This window comes from Dinoponera quadriceps, unplaced genomic scaffold, assembly GCF_001313825.1.
Source record: "Dinoponera quadriceps isolate SergipeBrazil2010 unplaced genomic scaffold, ASM131382v1 scaffold566, whole genome shotgun sequence".
Taxonomy (NCBI): Eukaryota; Metazoa; Arthropoda; class Insecta; order Hymenoptera; family Formicidae; genus Dinoponera; species Dinoponera quadriceps.
The window spans coordinates 3,021,464-3,039,915 of record NW_014555972.1 but is presented as its reverse complement, the minus strand read 5'-3'; the positions used below and the strand labels follow the sequence as shown (position 1 = coordinate 3,039,915).

The window sequence follows — 18,452 nt, the reverse complement described above, 5'->3', positions numbered from 1 at the left end:
ACAGTAGCGATCACGACGGGAACGGTAAGTCAGGGAATTATCGGTCGCAAAATCACGTCTCACACGGATAATTTTATCCGTGTGATGTTTATACGGACTTCCTTTCTTTAGAAGGATAATGCAAACTACACGTAGAATATTATAAATTACATAAGCATGGTGCAAAGAGAAAGAGATAAATTATTGATTTAAATTTTAGTCCAAACTGTTAAATAATCGACGTATCTGATCGAAGTGACACTAGGGTTGAGTTCGGGATTTACGTGTAGAATATAATAACCTACGTCTACACGCGAACAATATAAACTTTTCGATTGTTAATATCAAGTGTCTTCGTAATTAACATCAAAATGAGATACTATTTTATAGTTTAATAGTTTAAACTATTTTAGACTAATTTACCTTTTCTCTTTGCACTCTGCTATGTTATTTATAATGTTATATATAGTTTACATTGTCCACGTGAAAAAGTCCATGTAAATATCACGATAGGTAATTTTAAAATGGCACAACTTTGGAGCGTACTAAAGGTCACTGCATACAAAGTACTTAAATATTAGACTGATACAAAAGTTCGTTTCTTAAATAATGTGATCGTATAATTCAATCTCCATAGTTGGGATACTTTATTTCAATGAAAAGTACCCGAATTATTTCCTAGGTATAAACTTACAGCCCTGTCTAGCATAATTTAATAATACAATTTAATGATGAATGCTTAACGCGTCGCTTTGCACTTCATGGCTCAATTGTGTCTGTAAATTCGACAATTTGTTCTTCAACGCCACGATTCCCATTATGACGATATTTTCCGGTTTCAGGGCGCCGCTACTTTCGACGTTGAAGTAATATTTGTTCGGCTTAGCTTCCCAATTAAACGGCGCTTCATCTAAAACACACATGACGATAACATATGTTTTACCGTAAATCTCTCGGATAAAAATTACATATACTTACATTGGTCTTCTTCTAGTTCGCTGTACTCTGACTTAGGCCATTCGTCTGGCTTGGGAAACAAAGTATGCCTCATAGAATTGTCTGGGTCGTATTCGAAGCTTACACCAGCAGTTGGATTCCATTTTGCATGCTCTTTCCCAAAACCCTTCTTTGCATATGCTCTTAGTTTCAGTTCCTGTCCTTTTCTCAGTTTCACTATCAATATCTCTGAAATATATATTTTTTTATTTCAGCACTTTCCGCTTGTTAAAATAGTCACGTATGAAAGAAAAGAATACCAACCATCTGTCTCTCCATACTCGCTCGCATCGTCTTCTCTGTGTCTAGATGTGACCGGTAATACTCTGGAATCACTTGACTTGAAATCCGCAGTGGTCACGTGCCTAGTTTGATCTTCGGTGCATTTAACGTCCAAAGTAAATTCCACGCTGCATTCCGGACAAAAATCCATGCACTGGCAATCCCTCGTATATTGTATTCTGTCGACTACCTAAACGCACAAAATGTCCTATTGGTGTTATATCGAGTGCATTCTGAAACTCACTGGCAGTACTAAAGATCTATAATTAATGTTATGTGTACTATAGATTTTCAGTGCTAGCAGTAAGCATCTGTTTAACATACATCGTCACTGATCAATGGTATCATTCCAATCCTGTGAGCTAAGAATTCATCACTTAACACGGTGGAATTGGCCTCCAGTTGTATCCAATCGATGGCCATTGTTGGAGTCTCAGCGATAAAAACACGTCTCATGCTGTTCGCTACGCTAAAATTCAACGATACGTTAACCCAAATTGAATCTGTTTTGATGAGTAAATCTAACCTGTCTCACCTCAATTCCGTATCCTCCACTTGGAACTTAACATTCTCCTCGGTCAAGTCTGAAATATGGACTGATGGTTGATTGGCGTACGGCATTTTATTTGTTTAGAGATTCAGTATTATCCGTTTATTCACGATAACATTCAACACACCTCACGTTACGATCACATTCAAATAAAACGAAGCGAACAAATTTTCAAGCTTCTGGACCATAGCAGCCAACCTTATATTATTTCCATTTCCAGAAAAGTCCGATCAATTACCAATATGAGTTATTTATTATTCCCTAGAGATATCCTATGTAGGAACAATAGAGGTCTGTTCGTTTTCGCTGAGCTAGTGCGATAAGTTGAAGCGAGACAAGAATATATTTTTTCACTTCAACTTATCGCACTAGTGTAGCGAAAACGAACAGACCCAATAATACCCTTTTTTTTTCTGATACATATGGAGATAAAATAATAGGATGCTTTTTATGAAAACACGTTATCGTATATTCAAAATTTCAAAAATCTCGCAGGGAAGCACGAAGCATATAGCTGAACGAATAAATATATAACAGCCGTGCTTGATTCAAACACATTCAGTCATTAATGCAACATATTTCGGCAGGAATAACAAGGGGCGCGTGGAATTGTTAAAATATTTTATTAGAAAAATCGGTCACAATGCGCACATTTGTCAAGATTTTCTTTATAAATTATACACATATTTGCTAAAGTGCTAAAGGAAGAAGTGAAACTCGTTTTAATGCCGAGTATAGAAATCGTCATTGAACTCCTCGTTGCGAACCTAAGATTGTGCCATTCGTGTGCGATACAAGTACAATAAATATGTACAGCGTAATAATGACATCGTCGCTAGAATTTAAACTAAGCAACTCTATATGCACTTGCGAAATGAGAAACAAGGATTTCTCTCTCTCTCTCTCTCCCTTCAATTCACTTCTTTACGCATTTTCTAATATGGCACTCGAAGTTTGGTAAAAATTGGAAGACGATGATTCATATTGTGATACGCTATACTCATGAATTTAGAAATATACATGGGCGTGCAGAGATCTCGCCGTGATCAGAATTCTAATGGCTGCGAGCAAATCGAAACAAACGGATATCGAGTGGGATGCGTTGAAAAATACTAGAACTCATGTTCATCAGCCATGCGAATCTCCAATGAGTATTACGAAACATGTAGCTCTTTGATTCAACGAGCGGGCGCAACTTCTCACAGCTCGTCCGTGAAGCGTTCGATGTCCTGCAAGTGATCGCCGTAATCGGTCGCCTCGCTACCCACGAAAGCGTCGTGATGATCCAAGATCTCGTCGAACGACAATCTGTTATCATGATCGTCGTCGGAACCCGCGAACAAGTGATCCACCTCGTCGCTCGCTATCTCTCTGGAATACACGGTAAGAAGGATATTGATAAGGATATGAATAAATTTCGCAACAAAACGTGTCACTACAACATTTTATCACATATTAAAATAATTATAGCGTAAGGAAAAAGTCACTCACTCGTTACTTGGTACAAGCCAGGAGAGAATTTCGTCCGAATCGAGCCTGCCGTCTCCGTTCTTGTCATGCTCGTAATCGAACTTGTCCTTCTCGGTCAGCAACCATTCTTTGTCCTTCGATTTGGCCCTATCGCCGATGAACTCCTGAAAGCTGATATAACCATCCTTATCCGTGTCCTTGTCCTGCAAGGCTTGCTTCAACAGAAGCGGGAACATTCTCGGCGTCTCCTCGGGATGAGTGTAAGCCTTGAATTCCTCCGAATCCAAGTAACCATCCTTGTCCAAATCGGCAGCCTCGAACGTCTCCTTGTCGTCTTCGATCAGCTTATCGTCATGCGCCAGGTCGTCGGGATCGCTGCCGTAAATATCCTGCAGGACTTCGTCCCAAGTCACTCTGCCATCTTCGTCTGTATCAGCATCGTCCAAGCGGTCCTGAGATTCCTCTGCGGACAGCATGCTGTTTGCCGAATTTCATTAATACACGCTGTGTCAATTCGATTAACAAAGATTATCATTATTAAGTTAAACGAATATACCCAAATGAACGCAGGATCCAAGCTTTCAGCTCGTTTCTTTCTATATACTTGTCGTCGTTCAGATCCATCTTGGTCAGCAAGATCCCCAATCTCCGTTTGGACTCTTCTATTGGAAGTTTGTCAAATTCTTCCGCTTCCTTCACACTTCCTTAGCACCGTGAGAAATAAAGCAATTTAAGATTAAACGGAGTAGCAACAATATTTCCTTATATAGTTTTCCTTTTTTTTTTTCGTAAAAAGGATCAAAATAAACCAATGTACAAATTATTATTAAAGTACCATTGACGGCACAATAATTTCCCTCAGCTTACGCAGAGTGTAAGTTGTAATTCGGAAAGACCGGAGTAAATTTAAAACGCAATCAAAGGAGTACCAAGAGAAACCTCTTGGAAAGATTAAAACACACAACTTGATTGCGATCAGAACTGATAAAACATTATCTCGCTGCGTCTGTCTCTTTCTAAAATAAACTCCCGACGAGGGTTAAATCAGGCAGACAGACGCAGTTTTCAAGTTCTGACGAAACAAAAGAGTGACGAGAGGTCGTCGGGAATCGCCGTGGGCCGGTCATACCTAGGATGGCTTCATGGTCGAACTCCTGGTGATGCTCTCCCTCGGCATAGTGATCGGCGTCACGGGGGCTGAAGGCCCCGTCCTCCATCCTCTCATTGCTGTCGACCTTGTTGTGCTGATGCGTGTGGATGTGCGCGGAGGCGGCGTCGCAGACGGACAGCGAGACGAGAGCGGCAACGAGGAACAGGACAAGCAGCCGGACGGCCATTGCGGTCGGCTCTCGCATGTCGGTGCGGTCGGTGAGACTGCGAGAAAATAATGAACGCGGCCTAAGAGCGACGGCGCATAACCTCTTCGTCGAAACTCCAACGAACGTTGCACGGCCGCTGCGCCGATCGACTGACATCGCGGCTCCCAACGCGGATATTATCGATTACTTTCCATTAACGCGCGATGCGATGATCGCTGAAATTTTCTGACGCGCTCCCCGGGCCGTCGCTCCTGATAGGCCGAATTGCGCGAAACGTCGCTCGAGACGACGGATATTCGCGCGACGCAAACAAAGATCTGTATAATTTATTCTTTATGAAATAATCGCGCGCGAATATCTTCGAGCGTGTATCGCTCGCGCCCGGCAATCTGATCAAATGAAAATCAACTCGCGATTTCCGCGAATTCTTGTTTTTACTTATTGCGTCCTCCCTGATCACCATTTCCTCCATAAAATTGGCGAGATGACAATTGATGAAGAAAAGAAAAAAAAGTTGCAAAAGGAAGACAATGTTACCTGGCAATAATGAGGCGACAGAGATCGTGGCAACAGGCGTATACCTTCGAACTGCGGCGCCGCGCCTGCGCGATGACCGCCGCACGAACAACCGGTGTTCGCCGAGCGTCGTCCGGCTATTTTACAAGTGCGCGTTCGCAAATTGGTAATCAAGACGCCTGTCGTTACTGGAACTCGCGCCGAGACGAAATGCGCAGCCGCGATCTGTTGGTTCGGCCGTGAGATTCTCCGAGACCTGCAGTCTCGGCGTGATATACTTTGCTGTTTACACACACGTACGTATGTCGCGACGTTTGCCTGGGGCGATTTTCCTGGGGTCCCTCGTTAGCGTCGTGCGCTGACTCGAATCGGACGTACGTCAACGTGAGAGAAAGCCAGACGGGCGAAACTTTCCTTTAGTCGCGACGCGTGTGCGGAGTCACGACTTCGTGCCCGGGAGTGTCGGCGTCGCCGCGGTTGAAAATAGACGCGGCACGTCACACGGCGCGCCGCGTCTATTTTCGACCGCGCCGCGCGCACGCGGCCGATACGGCGCGTAAGTCGAAAGTTTATTTAAAACACCGGATCGATAACGGCAATCGAGCGGAATCTATCATCGTGAGTGAAAGCGCGCTCGCTCGTGAGAGAGAGAGAGAGAGAGAGAGAGAGTTCACTCGGAATTCTCATCGCGCAATGCCAACGCGCGACTTTGCCTTTTGCCGCTACTAGTTTCCGTCGCATCTCGAACATCGAGAGAAAGCTCGCCAATCGATTCTCGAGTCGTTACTAGTAACGAGCACCGTGTAAACATCGATGATAAACGCTGTCGACCTGAAATGATAATTTATTGTCATACATTACGCAACTCTTACACGGTTGGTACCTCATTTTGAATGTCTTAGGAAATTAATATACTTTTGTTAATCGTTTTGAATGTAATTATCGAACTTCCGCAACGTTGGCGTCGGTTTGTTTGATATTTAAGGAAAGACATACATAGATTTTTGTACAAATGCTATATATATTGATTTATTAATTTTTCCTTAATTAATTGTGTTATTCATAGTTACCGGCCTTTTCAGGCAAGCTACGATTTGACTGACACATGATAAAATATATTCTCGCATGTGATAACACGATAAATTAAAGAGAATCGATGTATCGTACAGATTGTAAACAAATGTAAATATGGCAGAGAGATGCTGTAGAAATATGATATCTCAATATTTCATCGGTAGTATATCATACATAACGTTTGTCTAAAATCCGCAAAATAAAACTAGAAATCGTTCGTACTATTGACTTTTCTCAGCCGCCCTCTGCTGCTCCGCGAACTGTCCCATCGTTTTTGAGACACTCTCAATACCATTGCTCACATGAGTGGGAGTCTCGGATAGGAATTTCATACTTGCTATGACTCCCTTGTTCCACGTTGACTTGACGGAGTTGCAGAGCTCGCTGGCACTCAACATCGGCGGAAGCTGTGTACAATATTTCACTGATTATTTTCCCCTCATACAATCTCTGACAAAACCTCTGACGAAACGCAAAGCAGTAAATTCATCGGCATTGAATAATAAGCATTCAGCAATTTTAGTACTGAATACGCATTAAGTATCTATTTGTTGAAGCAACACCTACCTCGCTCACGACTTTTTTCGGAATGTTGTCTTTGATATAAGGAGCAACGTTATTGTAAACCTTTCCGTACAACTGCACGCTGTCTTCGGACTTGGACCACAGACCCTGTTGGACGCTGTAATAAACAATACCGCCTGCGAGGGTGGACTTGACAGCGAACCTACGGACATAACCTATCGTCGTGATCCGATCTTGATTTACGGGACGGTGAATCATGCGAATACCATATCACTGCGTTGTCTTTACTCCTCAGCAAATGTACTAACCGCACGAACCCCATTATTCGTCACTTTGGGACGTGGATCTGGTGATGCTCCGTCGAGTCTGCCGGGACGACTGTTCGCGATGCGGTAATATCGAAATTACGTAAAGCCTGTCATGAGTATAAAGTCGATGTCTTGTTTCTTACTATTCGATAATATCTATGTGTTGTTTCATTTCACTCGAAAATACAAGTTTCCATTACGGTCGCCGTTGAGTCGCGAGCGTAATGTTTAAAAATAAAAGCAGAAAGATTGAAGAGTCATTTCTCTTGATCACGAAGAATAGGATAGATTCAGCGGGTTGTTACTTCAGCATAATTAATTAATGATAAGTGAGGTAATTCAAGATGTATTTTGCAGCTTAGAGTTTCTAGTTTTCGAATATATTTTTCTGTTTCATTACAATGGAAAGTACGTCTGACCAGCCCTTGAGTCATACTACTTGAGAAATAGAAAATACTTCCGGCTCTATCGTTTAGTCACATCATGACCTCGTTTTTTGTATTTTTAATTAGAGATATACGAAAATAGAGATTATAGGGAACTAACCTTATCCAACCCATTAATGCTATATATAAATGTTTTAGGTTTACAAGTGTTCGCTCCTGACTAGTTACATGTTATTTTTACGCATGGGGAAGTTGTAGCCACTGTCGATATGTACGCGCGCATCACCCTACTACTCAGATACCGTCAGCTAGGAGGCCACCCCCGATGGAGAATCCTAGGAACTTTCCACACTTATGACTGAGGGAGTGGGGCACAATGGTGCACCATATTACACCGGAGTGCTAACGAAAGCGGATTCAAGTGTACACGATGAATCTTTCGTTCTAGTTTTGAAACGCATTAGGGAAATGGTAGGAGTTGATATTTACCAGTCAAGGATAAAATCTTAGATAAACTGTTAAACATTGTGAACTGTACCTCACAGAATCCACTAACTTTGCAAAATTCTCTTCTGGAACTAAATTATGGAAATAACGGATTTAATCATTCTCGTAAATTTATTCCCCTTATTTCTGTAATATGGTTCCAGAATCTCCGCTGTGAGTCGCCACATTCCTTAACGAGGAACAAACCAATGGGTAATCGTGAGGCACGCAGTGAAAAGAGATAGTCCGATATGTGATAATTGGCGGATTGGAGAGGTTATTCCTGATGGTGACAGTGTTCGATCATGTTAACCCTGAGTTGACAAGAAGTTAACAATTCACACCGTGATCCGTTTTTCGTTGATAAATCCTTGCGCGCGTTGAATATACATATGTATATATATATATATATGGACCTCGTTTCGTCCGCTTGTCAGTTTCTTTTTTACGGTATTACTTTTATTATTTCGCCGTTCGCACGTCCGTTCGCTTAATATTTTGCAACCCGCTCGTTATTTGACGATATGATGCCAAACACGGACGTTTATGACAATTTGTACCTGTGAGTAACCGGTATTTTTCACAACACATCGTCAATTAATATCGAAACAGTACATGCTCAAAGTTGTCGAGCCGATCTTTTCGCACCGACGACTAATTTCAAATTGTTGTCTCGCCCAAGGTATGCCACTCCTGAGAAATTTTTTGTGGAACCAGTCGGGACCAAAGTCCTGTTGGTGGTCGATCGAGTGAGTCAACAGATTTACACGCAAGGTAAATTAATAGTTACATAATAATACAGGCTTGCTCCTTTTAACCGAACAGTGCTGTATTGGAACGTAGTTTTTCTTTTCTTTTCCCCTTTACAATTCCAGATTGTACACTTCTCTTATTCTAAAGACAAGAAGACTATCATCCAGTCACCTAATTGAAAAGAACACATTTTGTATCTTACTTGTTAGAATCAGACGAATTAACGATAAAATTGCCCGTTGCAGCTGGTACAGCTAGTCAAATTCCAACAACTGCCAGCCGTCGGAAGATATGGGGACTGGTTGGGACGATACGCCTCTTGGCGTGTCGTTACCTCATTGCAATTATGGACGCTCAAATGTGCGGTACTATAGCGGGCCATCAGATCTACAGAATATCTGCGACCGAGGTGATACCCTATACAAGGTCCTCCCTCCATCTGACCGAGAAGCAAGTGCAAAGTAACGCTATGTACCTGGAGATGGTGAAGTCTGTCTTGAACACACCGTACTTTTACTTCAGCTATACGTACGACCTCAGCCACACCATGCAGAGGCTTCACAATACGACGCCTGAATTTTTGCAAGTAAATATATCAAACGCACAAATTAATTCGGTGTCCTTTTTCCCGAAATTCAAAGTTTATTTACGATATATATACGGACGGGGAGAAAACTTAAATTCGAACCAGAGACAGTTACAAGACAGTTAAATGCGAAGGGCACTGAATTAATTTGTAACACCTAACATACGTACGCACAACTCTCCGTGTGATATTGCAAATAAACAGTTTGACAATAGGACGATGTGTCGTTTAGATGCCGCTTCACGACAGGGCAGATCCCAGGTTCGTGTGGAACACCTACTTGCTGCAAGACTTGAGTGCCAGACCGGAGCAGTACAAGTTCTGTTTACCCATTATTCACGGCTGTATCCTTTGATGTGTACACGTGCTACTTTTCGCCGCGTGAATCCGAAAGAATTATACACGTCCTTCCGACGGATGACCTTAACGCTGTTAATCTCTAGTCGTCTCACTAAACACAGTGGTCGTGAACGGCATAGCGTTCAATTGGGGCATCGTCTCCAGACGCGGTATACATCGTGCTGGCACGAGGCTGTTCTCGCGCGGCATAGATTCCACCGGGAACGTATCCAATTATGTGGAGACGGAGCAGCTAATCGAGGTGAGCGGTGATCGTAGTTCCTTCGTGCAGACGCGCGGATCCATCCCTCTGTTTTGGTATCAAGCGCCGAACTTGAAGTACAAGCCGAAGCCGCAGATTAGTCCTCACGAGGACCATCAGAGTGCCTGCGCACGGCACTTCGACGTTCAGATCTTCCACTATGGAAGGCAGATCTTGGTGAATCTGGTGAGTTTTCTTTCTTTTTTTCTATTCTAAAGGGATACCTATTTCTTCGAGTAACTGTATCTTATCTGGTAGATATTTCACACGTTTTCCTTGTTATCTAATCTCGAGCTCCAGTGGATCTGTGTAAATAGATAGAGGATCTATATAGATTCGTTATTTTAGACCTTCATTCTCTGACTTATTCGGTTTGAGTTAAAAAAGAAATCTAAAACTACTAAGAAAAGAAGTCTAAAATATCCTCCCACAATAATTATTTGTAATTATTTACATTTAAATCGTAAAAATTTATAAATTAAAGATTTTGAAAATTAAAAATTCTCTAGTTTTTAAAATTCTTTTAATATAATCCTTTAAATTTAGAGAATTTTATTTCAAACTATTTAAAGTTAACAATAAGTTAAAGTTAAAAATACATTTTTTTTTAATTTAACAAATTTAATAGAATTTTAGAGCGCGAACATGGCGCACCGGTCTACCATTTTAGAGGTCCCGAGTTCGATCTTCGGCAGAGTCGGAGAAATTTTCATGCGCTCGTAGCTTCTCTTCGGTGGTCTGGCAAACCACTAAAGAGTATTCATGCCATGTAAACCTTTTTCCAAAAAATTTGCCGTTCGGAACCGGCGTTTAAACTGTGTAGGTCCCGTATGCATGTGTATAATCTGCGTGCGCATCACATGTGTAGTGAAAGAGGTAGGCCCTACTAGGGCTATTGCGCCATTGAAGGAAAAATAGAATTTTAAGAATTTTATATTTAAATATTTTAAATTTTAACAATCAATTCAGAAGCACGCAAATGTATGCTATCGGTGTTTCGAGCAGATCGATCAACACGGACCAGAAGCTCTGCTTGAAGAGGCATATCGCAATTTAGTTCAAAGAGTCAACAACCAAAACGTTCGATATGAGGCTTTCGACTTTCACGCGGAATGTCGAAGATTAAGGTGGGACAGACTGAATAATCTAATGGACCGATTAACTCACGATCAAGAACAGATGGGTTATTTCCTGCTGATGAGGGACGGAGCGCTACTCTCGGTCCAAGACGGCGTTTTTCGTACAAATTGCATCGACTGCCTGGACCGAACGAACGTTGTGCAAAGCATGCTGGCTAAGCGAGTTCTCAATGAGGTGTTAAGCAGACTGGAAGTGCTCAGGAAGGTGGAGGATCACCCTGCGTTCGAAAACCTTTTCAAGCAGGTATGCTGAATCCCGTTAGATTTTCCGAGATAATAACAGGATCGTAATTCCTTCTTGGAATTTCTGATATTGACGAGTTCGCCACCACTGTTCATCTGTGAAACTCCGTCCGTCATGGATTGTGTTTTAATATTGTAAAATAGATATAAGAATAATATTGTAAAATCTCTTCTCAGATCTGGGCCGATAACGCGGATGTGGTGAGCATACAATATTCCGGCACGGGTGCGTTGAAGACAGACTTCACGCGCACAGGCAAACGTACGAAATTAGGCGCTATGAAGGACGGCTTAAACTCACTGACAAGGTACTATAAAAACAACTTCGCCGACGGCTACAGACAGGTGAGTGGAGAAATTATCAAGTATTTTTCCCCGACGGGACTAATTTATGTTTCGTGTGGAGCACAGGATTCGCTGGAGCTCTTCCTAGGTCGCTACATCGTCCAGGACGGCGAGTGTACCTCCGTTCAATGTCCTTTGGAGTCCGAACGAAACTGGCGCTATGCTACATTCCCACTTGTTCTCATAGTCGCGTCTTCGATGCTAATCGCCCATGTGATCTTGCCGTCGCGCTACACAACGGAGGTCTTGCTGTACATGCTATTCTGGGGCGGCATGGTCGCCGGCACTTTCGCCACCATTATCCATCACGGCAAACAATACGTCGACAAGCCGAAATTACTTTAGACTGGCTCCACGGTGTCCCAAATGTTGTATATTGTACGACATATATATATATATATATATATATGCGATAAGCGAGTAGAGTTATCACTTGGGTAATCATTGACCGATATTTCGGGTTTCCTGTCGCAGCACAAAGATAGGATAGATCTCATCGTGCATCGACATACCAATGACGCTTATCCACACTGTGAATTAACGTCGTAATCAAAATGTACATATATGTATGTGTACGCGCGTACATGTACACGTTTCGATTTCCGGGATTCGACACCATTCCTGGTGTTCGTTTCTATAACACCGACAGAAGAAGGTCCGCATCTGTCGGGTAGCATTTTTATTTTCGGCACAGGGTCTACACACACACACACACACACACCGACGCACGTACGGGAAGTTGGTATTCTATTATTGGCGACTTGTCACTGCGATTCCTGCACTTTCCGCATAATAGTTGGTAGAGTAACACAATTCTCGAACGACGTTCCATTAGAGTTCGCTTGGCATTTCGTAAGCTCTTGTAATGCATTAGAAAGGCTCGAGCCTCTGGTTTTCAGCGTTTGCATGCGCGAATAGAGTCAGATCGCGGAGAACGTGCTTGGTACCCACCGTCCATAGACAAATCACCTGTAGCATGAGACCGATTTGTCAAGCAGAACCGTACAATACAGAACAGGCTGAAATGCCAAGGGTTGAAAGAATCGTTTTTCAATCTCTTCAACTTTTGTTGATGTGTCAGTGAATATTCGTAATGTTGGAACCTTCTCGTTTACGAATGCAAAATTGTAGTTATCTCTTGGATATATTTGTGATTTTTGAAAATAAATTTTTCCAAATAACATTACATGTCATGCCATGTTTATATTTTTTATTTAAAGTAGCGTACTTTTTAAGGTTAAAAGGAATTTGAGTAAAATCACGTCATGAGAATTTTATAGTAATAATAATGATTTTTAAATAATAACAATAGACATTTATATTTATTCCCAAATATATAGAATTTATTAAGTTTTATATTTGTTAATTATGTGCTTTATATAGAAACAATACGAACAAGATTTCAACATATTGCCTTTAATGGAACCTTTGTTTGTGAAACTTTCACGGACATACAAGACGGTTTTCTATGATTAATGCAGAAAAATCATTAAAATCTTGATATAAATAAAGGTTCCGTGTATAAAAGAACTCTTTCATAATGTAAAACTAAGTCTAATTAATTCTCTTTTAATTGACTATATCAGTTATTGAGGAATAGAGCCGACTTGCTGGTTAACCGGAGCCCATGAAAGTTATCAAAAAGGCTTAATTAAATAGCTTGTATGAATGAACTGAATATATATTGTCGGTAACTTGTTTGTACGGGCATTCGTGATTCGCAAAGTGCTTCATATAAAGTAGAACTTAACGTTAAGTCAGAAGCCAAACTAGAACGCACGAATTTCCGTAAGCACGATTTATGGAGCTAAAATATATAACGCTTTTAGGACATATATATATATATGTATATACAGTAAAATACAATATATATATATATATATATATAATATAATATAATACTATATATATATATATATATAGTATTTTACTGTACATCTGCAACGCAATTATGAATTAACATTATCTATTTAGATATAAAGGAAGGAATGTCACACGAGAGAATATTTTTTAATATTTTAGAGAAATGCTGCTGTTTACAAGAAAAAAAGAACATTAAGTAGATGGCGGTGCTCATCGACAAGTGTTAATAATTTATTCTTCTTTCTGACTATAACGTGATGTTAACAACAAATAGACGAATTATACCGCCAAAAATATTGTGCAATCTCAAAACTATAATTATTAATCTTTATCATTCATTGATATTAATTATTAATATTTATGGTTAATAATTACTTCTTTTAAGCTATTCATTTGATTAGTTCATTAGTAGTAATAAATTAATTAATTAGAAATCAATGAGACGAAGAGAGAGAGAGAGGAGTGGGAAAAAGAGAGATTTACGAGAAATTTAAGTTATTAGTTTGTCGAAAAAACTGTACAATTTAAATCAACTTTCCCGATTTTTCATTTATGTTAACATCCCTCATAGCACATTATACTAAAAGTTACAGCGAGGTTACAACCTTACTTAGTTTAACGAGAAAGTTACCGATATATACCACTAACCTTCCAATATAACTTTACATTAAAATATTATTGGAAGATTAATAGAATCTCTTTTCAAAATTGCAGCAAAATTATCACATTTCTCGCATATGTACCTTTCGATTCAGCACGCGGTCCTCGTATAAGTGTGATGATTTCACGCGCGATTTCCACCGTGCGTGCGAGGGGCTGCTCGCTTGGGCTCCGTTTATTTTCTTCTATTGACAAGCGGGAGAACGGCGGAGCGAAAAAACACACGATCGGCGGATCGCGTCATTTCCACAAACGGCACTGAAACATTTCGGTGGCTTTGAGTCTTTGACAAACGGTCACCGGTAATTGAATTCGTTTTATGAAGTTCCAAACGAAACGGGGTGACCTTCCACCCGCCTCCCCCTCTCTCATCCCTCCGCTCTCCTTCGTCCACGGCCGCGCTATTAATTGGAGATGGCTGCGGATGAATCGACGGCAGGAATGCGAACTCGAGGTCGGTCCGGGTGATTAATTTGATTCAATTATAAACTGAAGCAGATCCGGAGCATCGATTTTATTACCATTTCACCGGTATATTCGCTCTCCCTCCATTCGTTCGCGGTCGCTTCGCCCCGACGATTCTTCTCACTTTGCAAGAGACAGATTGGAGGGCAACGATGGCGGGATTGACTTTAGGGAATATCATCTGAATTTCGCGGTTATTAGTTATCGAGTGCGATTGCATTACTGGCACGAACAGAAAGAAAAAAAAATAAAAAGGGAAGGAGAGAGAGAGAGAGATTGATCGATTGATTTATCAATACTCTGGGAGTTTCAAACCCCTTGAGCTTACAGAGATGATACACACAAGAAGCGATCACTAAGCCAGAAACGGAGAACTCTACAATCAGCGGTAAGCTGCACCTTAAATCGGTACGAGAAAAGAAAAACAAACTAATATAAGAAAAACTAAAAGGTATCAGAATAAGTGGGAGGTGGGGAAGCAGGCTCACCGCAGGCGAAACGAGATACAACGCAATTGAGAATTTAGAAAGAAGAAAAAAAGAAACGTCAAACTTGTACTTGACTTTTTGTGAATAAACTTTGAATTTCATGAAAATAATTTGTACACTTGATAACACTCCCTCCGTGAGAGCGGCGTGTAAAATCCTCCCACCGTCTCTCGTTGCAATCCTCCGGAAAGGTACCTTCCGGCCTTACCTCGGCACGCGTTTGTTCGCGCGGGAGCCTACATAATCGTGCGCGCCGGCAACAAGCACGTATGCGGGTTCGTACGGTTATGTAGCTACTTACGGTGGGTACGGTGATACATGGAGGTCGCACCTAAATTTCCCTGGGGAGTCATACGTCTCGGTAGTCTTTCTCTCTCTCTCTCTCTCTCTCTCTCTCTCATCATGTCTTTCTCTCCGTCCCTTTCTCTGATTCTTGGCAATTCTATCCGCTCATCTTCGTCTCTCCTCTTCTCATGCAACTTACACTCTCTCTCGCTTCGACCTCGCGTTTCATCTCCCGTATTCTATTTCTCGGTCCCTTCTCGGTCGCGCGCTTATTTGGCCAATGTGTGTATTCCGCATTCCGGCGGTGATTCTTGCTCGCTTGCCGCACTCCCGCCCAAGTCCACGTGGAATTATCAAGATTGCGGTCCGCGGAGGCGACGCTAATGGATTTCGAGATATTACTCCGGCTAAGGCTGTGTACACGAAATAATGTATACGTGCATGTGTGTGTGTGTGTGTGTGTTTTCATGGGTGTGCACACTCAAATGATGAAAAGAGTGCTCATAATTTTCTCATAGATTTTTATTAACATTCTTAAGAGAAATTTAAATAAATAACGGCAAAAACGACCTCAAAAATGTGTTAAAGTGCTGAAAAGATATATACATGTCGTGTGAGGATGTATACGCGTCGTTGTATTATTACCTTAATTAAATAATTACCACAACAAAAATACAATTAAGTAGATTCTTGATCAAAAACATGTATAATTTTTTCATGGAAGTAATCTGCATTATCTAACAACAACCTAATAATCTGTACTTAATCTTGTATGCTACTGATAATGGGAGGGTCTCGTTAGCGCACGGTGCGATATTTCATTCGCATCGGCTCTTTCTGCTGGACCGCCAATTAGGAAATTTTATATTAATTTAGCCAATCATCTGTGTGTGATATCGGAGCCCGCCTTTGATAATTATGTTATTATAGTAATATTACAGTTGTATGCGGAAGTTTTCTAAGTAGTACAAGGAAGCGATTTAAATAAATTCCGATAGACAATTAAACACTTATTGCGATAAGACATAAATAAATATTATGAGAAATAAAAATTATCACATGGATTGACATAATATATTAATATTAAATATGTAATATTAACATAATCTTTGCTGCTGTATCTCCAAATTTAAACTCATAAAACGGGAAAGCGCGAGTTTTTAACTTCGCTATCCGTCTTTAACCTCGCATGAACAACGGAATGTTGAAACAATTGCGCATCGTGTATGACCGACGACATGAATGTAACCTTCTGTTGACACCAACCTTACGTATTACAAGTGCGAATGCACCGACCGAAATTCGACTTCGATTCAATCGCTAAGAAAGGAAACCGCACGAACTTTTTCCGATTTGTCTAATAGAAACTCTCATTGTCCGAGACGAAATCGAGATTTGACACTTTCGACGATTTACAATAGTTGCTTCATTAATCGTAACCGCGACGCTCACCTTAACTGTAAAGCGCCCTGTCGATTAATCCTCTCAGGACTTTCGGCAAACGTGGTCCGCAAAATTTCGAGCATAATCCCTTCGGTTAACTCGTCCGGCCAAGTTGGGGACGAGCGCGAAGGCACCGCCAAGGAACAAGACGCTGTTCTGCGGTCGAGCTTGCTATCCTCGTGCTGGTGTGCGTCGTACGGACTTCAAGTAAATTGACAAGATACAGCACGCCTGTTGTGTATGTATAGTGTACAATGTGACGAGCGTTAGCCGAAATGGCTGACATGTCTCGCGACGAAGTCCCGGGAAAGTTATACGGCAGCTATTCGCAGCCTCTCGCTCTGCTAAATAAGCACGGGCGCTCGCAGATTCCGGCAACTTTCCGCTCGCAGTGATACCGCCGGCGCGAGTTCCAAATTACAAATAATCGTTAATTAATTGCATTTTGTAATCAACGGAGCGGTCCGTCCTCGTTCGACGGATCAAACTAACCGTCTCCATTTTCCGTTTGCTCATCGTGACGGATTCGTGAACGATATTACGTACACGTTACGGCGCATCGTCACCGCTATGGATACAAAATAGCCGAGAGTTCTCGCAGCGATGGCGGCGTTTTATCGAAGAACAAGAAATATAACCGCTTCGGTTTATGCAAGCGTACAGCCACTCGATCCGAACCGCTAAATTTAAAAACTCTTCTCGACCGATCGTTCCGCGTGAGCGGAACATCCGCCATTTTTGCGCGAAAACGTTCGACACAAATCATCCGTCTTACGGCAGATCCGTCAGGCAAGAATGGCGAATAAATTATCGCGATAAATTATTAGCAAAGTCAACGTGCCATCGACGTTAAATTTGCGCAGACGCTCACACCTCTACATGCGCATATCTACGGGGTCGAAACGCTTCGTTTCGGCATTTCAATTGGCACATATGTTACGCGCATGTGTCAGCATATCATGCGCGCCGCTATGTTTCGTAACTAAGGGCAGAAATCAACGAGATGAGTCACAATTCCCAGGTGTTACGGTCGCACGTCGGTCGGAAACATCTTTCTTTCGGTTTATGTTCCGTCCACCGCTTCCCATGCGCTCATTAGTAAATATTATTCGCTGCTTCTCGTGGCGCATACTTGCTGCGTGTTTCACTTAATTTTTCCGCGTAACACGTCATGAAAAGGAAGCGTAAAGAGATACGGACCGCGGACGCACAAGAATCTTTTCCGCGTCATAAATCTTTTGCATTATTCAGGAAGCGAGAGAGAGAGAGAGAGAGAGAGTGTAACACGGAAAAGGCATCTCGTAGCCAAGATTTTTCTCAAAAATTACGCGTGCAAGATGATACGTGCGATGAAGACGGGAGACGTGTTGGGCGGTAATTACTCTAATGACACTTAAGGATGACGTTGTGGTTTACCTCCTCCTGTCGTCATTCTCGCCCACGTCGAGGAGGAGATGCTGAAGTTTGTTGCTTCAACATTGGTGCGGTATTCGACGATCGTCTTTGCCTTAGCTACGTGTCGATCTTCCAGATACAATTAACGTCACGATTGCGCGTTACGGTCTCCTTGACCCTCCCTCTCTATTTGGATGCCCGTTGTAGTAATTTTTTAGCTCGACAAAGAGAGAGAGTGGACCTCGATATGAAAATATAGATGATGGAATATCAGTTCAATTATTTGAATATTTAT

General features: G+C 41.6%; 4 protein-coding genes across 10 annotated transcripts; 1 reads left to right on the top strand and 3 right to left on the bottom strand.

The window, feature by feature from the left end:
- Positions 1 to 602: 602 nt before the first annotated feature.
- On the bottom strand, positions 603 to 2,008 carry LOC106746209 (DNA-directed RNA polymerase II subunit RPB3). Of its 2 annotated transcripts, XM_014622517.1 has the most exons (6): positions 1,935 to 1,995; positions 1,793 to 1,841; positions 1,582 to 1,726; positions 1,240 to 1,447; positions 958 to 1,164; positions 603 to 889 (listed from the first exon to the last, which is right to left on the bottom strand). In XM_014622517.1, the coding sequence occupies exons 3-6, from the start codon at positions 1,711 to 1,713 to the stop codon at positions 705 to 707; spliced, it is 732 nt and encodes a 243-aa protein (XP_014478003.1). In that variant the 5' UTR covers positions 1,714 to 1,726; positions 1,793 to 1,841; positions 1,935 to 1,995; the 3' UTR covers positions 603 to 704. The 2 variants fall into 2 exon arrangements, with proteins under 2 accessions (XP_014478003.1, XP_014478002.1); XM_014622516.1 differs by having other exon boundaries at positions 1,793 to 2,008.
- A 403-nt stretch (positions 2,009 to 2,411) lies between these two features.
- Positions 2,412 to 5,574, bottom strand: LOC106746263 (reticulocalbin-2). 3 transcript variants are annotated; one of them, XM_014622642.1, is made up of 5 exons: positions 5,134 to 5,574; positions 4,407 to 4,651; positions 3,834 to 3,981; positions 3,299 to 3,754; positions 2,412 to 3,178 (listed from the first exon to the last, which is right to left on the bottom strand). In XM_014622642.1, exons 2-5 carry the CDS (start codon positions 4,630 to 4,632, stop codon positions 3,007 to 3,009), a joined length of 1,002 nt encoding a protein of 333 aa, XP_014478128.1. In that variant the 5' UTR covers positions 4,633 to 4,651; positions 5,134 to 5,574; the 3' UTR covers positions 2,412 to 3,006. The 3 variants fall into 3 exon arrangements, with proteins under 3 accessions (XP_014478128.1, XP_014478129.1, XP_014478127.1); XM_014622643.1 differs by having other exon boundaries at positions 5,413 to 5,574; XM_014622641.1 differs by lacking the exon at positions 5,134 to 5,574 and having other exon boundaries at positions 4,407 to 5,058.
- A 272-nt stretch (positions 5,575 to 5,846) lies between these two features.
- LOC106746264 lies at positions 5,847 to 7,630 on the bottom strand. Of its 3 annotated transcripts, none has more exons than XM_014622646.1 (4): positions 6,978 to 7,536; positions 6,754 to 6,913; positions 6,409 to 6,593; positions 5,847 to 5,943 (listed from the first exon to the last, which is right to left on the bottom strand). In XM_014622646.1, coding segments are annotated over exons 1-4 (402 nt in total). In that variant the 5' UTR covers positions 7,034 to 7,536; the 3' UTR covers positions 5,847 to 5,942. The 3 variants fall into 3 exon arrangements, with proteins under 3 accessions (XP_014478132.1, XP_014478131.1, XP_014478133.1); XM_014622645.1 differs by lacking the exon at positions 5,847 to 5,943 and adding an exon at positions 7,566 to 7,630 and having other exon boundaries at positions 6,114 to 6,593; positions 6,978 to 7,126; XM_014622647.1 differs by lacking the exon at positions 5,847 to 5,943 and having other exon boundaries at positions 6,114 to 6,593; positions 7,020 to 7,518.
- Positions 7,631 to 8,079: 449 nt separating this feature from the next.
- On the top strand, positions 8,080 to 12,744 carry LOC106746261 (phosphatidylinositide phosphatase SAC1). 2 transcript variants are annotated; one of them, XM_014622638.1, is made up of 8 exons: positions 8,080 to 8,453; positions 8,574 to 8,665; positions 8,890 to 9,230; positions 9,463 to 9,574; positions 9,674 to 10,017; positions 10,837 to 11,214; positions 11,391 to 11,558; positions 11,625 to 12,744. In XM_014622638.1, exons 1-8 carry the CDS (start codon positions 8,416 to 8,418, stop codon positions 11,901 to 11,903), a joined length of 1,752 nt encoding a protein of 583 aa, XP_014478124.1. In that variant the 5' UTR covers positions 8,080 to 8,415; the 3' UTR covers positions 11,904 to 12,744. The 2 variants fall into 2 exon arrangements, with proteins under 2 accessions (XP_014478124.1, XP_014478125.1); XM_014622639.1 differs by lacking the exon at positions 8,080 to 8,453 and having other exon boundaries at positions 8,571 to 8,665; positions 8,767 to 9,230.
- Positions 12,745 to 18,452: the final 5,708 nt, after the last annotated feature.

What these genes read in the sequence shown, in the direction of transcription:
- LOC106746209 (XM_014622516.1), bottom strand. Translation starts at nt 1,878, where the DNA reads ATGCCGTACGCCAATCAACCATCAGTCCATATTTCAGACTTGACCGAG. An exon ending in GTGGAGGATACGGAATTGAG is followed by an intron (nt 1,727 to 1,792) that starts GTGAGACAGGTT and finishes GTTGAATTTTAG; the next exon opens with CGTAGCGAACAGCATGAGAC. An exon ending in TACCATTGATCAGTGACGAT is followed by an intron (nt 1,448 to 1,581) that starts GTATGTTAAACA and finishes TTGTGCGTTTAG; the next exon opens with GTAGTCGACAGAATACAATA.
- LOC106746263 (XM_014622641.1), bottom strand. Translation starts at nt 4,752, where the DNA reads ATGTCAGTCGATCGGCGCAGCGGCCGTGCAACGTTCGTTGGAGTTTCG. An exon ending in CGACCATGAAGCCATCCTAG is followed by an intron (nt 3,982 to 4,406) that starts GTATGACCGGCC and finishes CACGGTGCTAAG; the next exon opens with GAAGTGTGAAGGAAGCGGAA. An exon ending in TGGATCCTGCGTTCATTTGG is followed by an intron (nt 3,755 to 3,833) that starts GTATATTCGTTT and finishes TTCGGCAAACAG; the next exon opens with CATGCTGTCCGCAGAGGAAT.
- LOC106746264 (XM_014622645.1), bottom strand. Translation starts at nt 7,033, where the DNA reads ATGGGGTTCGTGCGGTTAGTACATTTGCTGAGGAGTAAAGACAACGCA. An exon ending in AAAGACAACGCAGTGATATG is followed by an intron (nt 6,914 to 6,977) that starts GTATTCGCATGA and finishes TTATGTCCGTAG; the next exon opens with GTTCGCTGTCAAGTCCACCC. An exon ending in CGAAAAAAGTCGTGAGCGAG is followed by an intron (nt 6,594 to 6,753) that starts GTAGGTGTTGCT and finishes TATTGTACACAG; the next exon opens with CTTCCGCCGATGTTGAGTGC.
- LOC106746261 (XM_014622638.1), top strand. Translation starts at nt 8,416, where the DNA reads ATGATGCCAAACACGGACGTTTATGACAATTTGTACCT. An exon ending in GTTTATGACAATTTGTACCT is followed by an intron (nt 8,454 to 8,573) that starts GTGAGTAACCGG and finishes GTCTCGCCCAAG; the next exon opens with GTATGCCACTCCTGAGAAAT. An exon ending in CGACGCCTGAATTTTTGCAA is followed by an intron (nt 9,231 to 9,462) that starts GTAAATATATCA and finishes TGTGTCGTTTAG; the next exon opens with ATGCCGCTTCACGACAGGGC.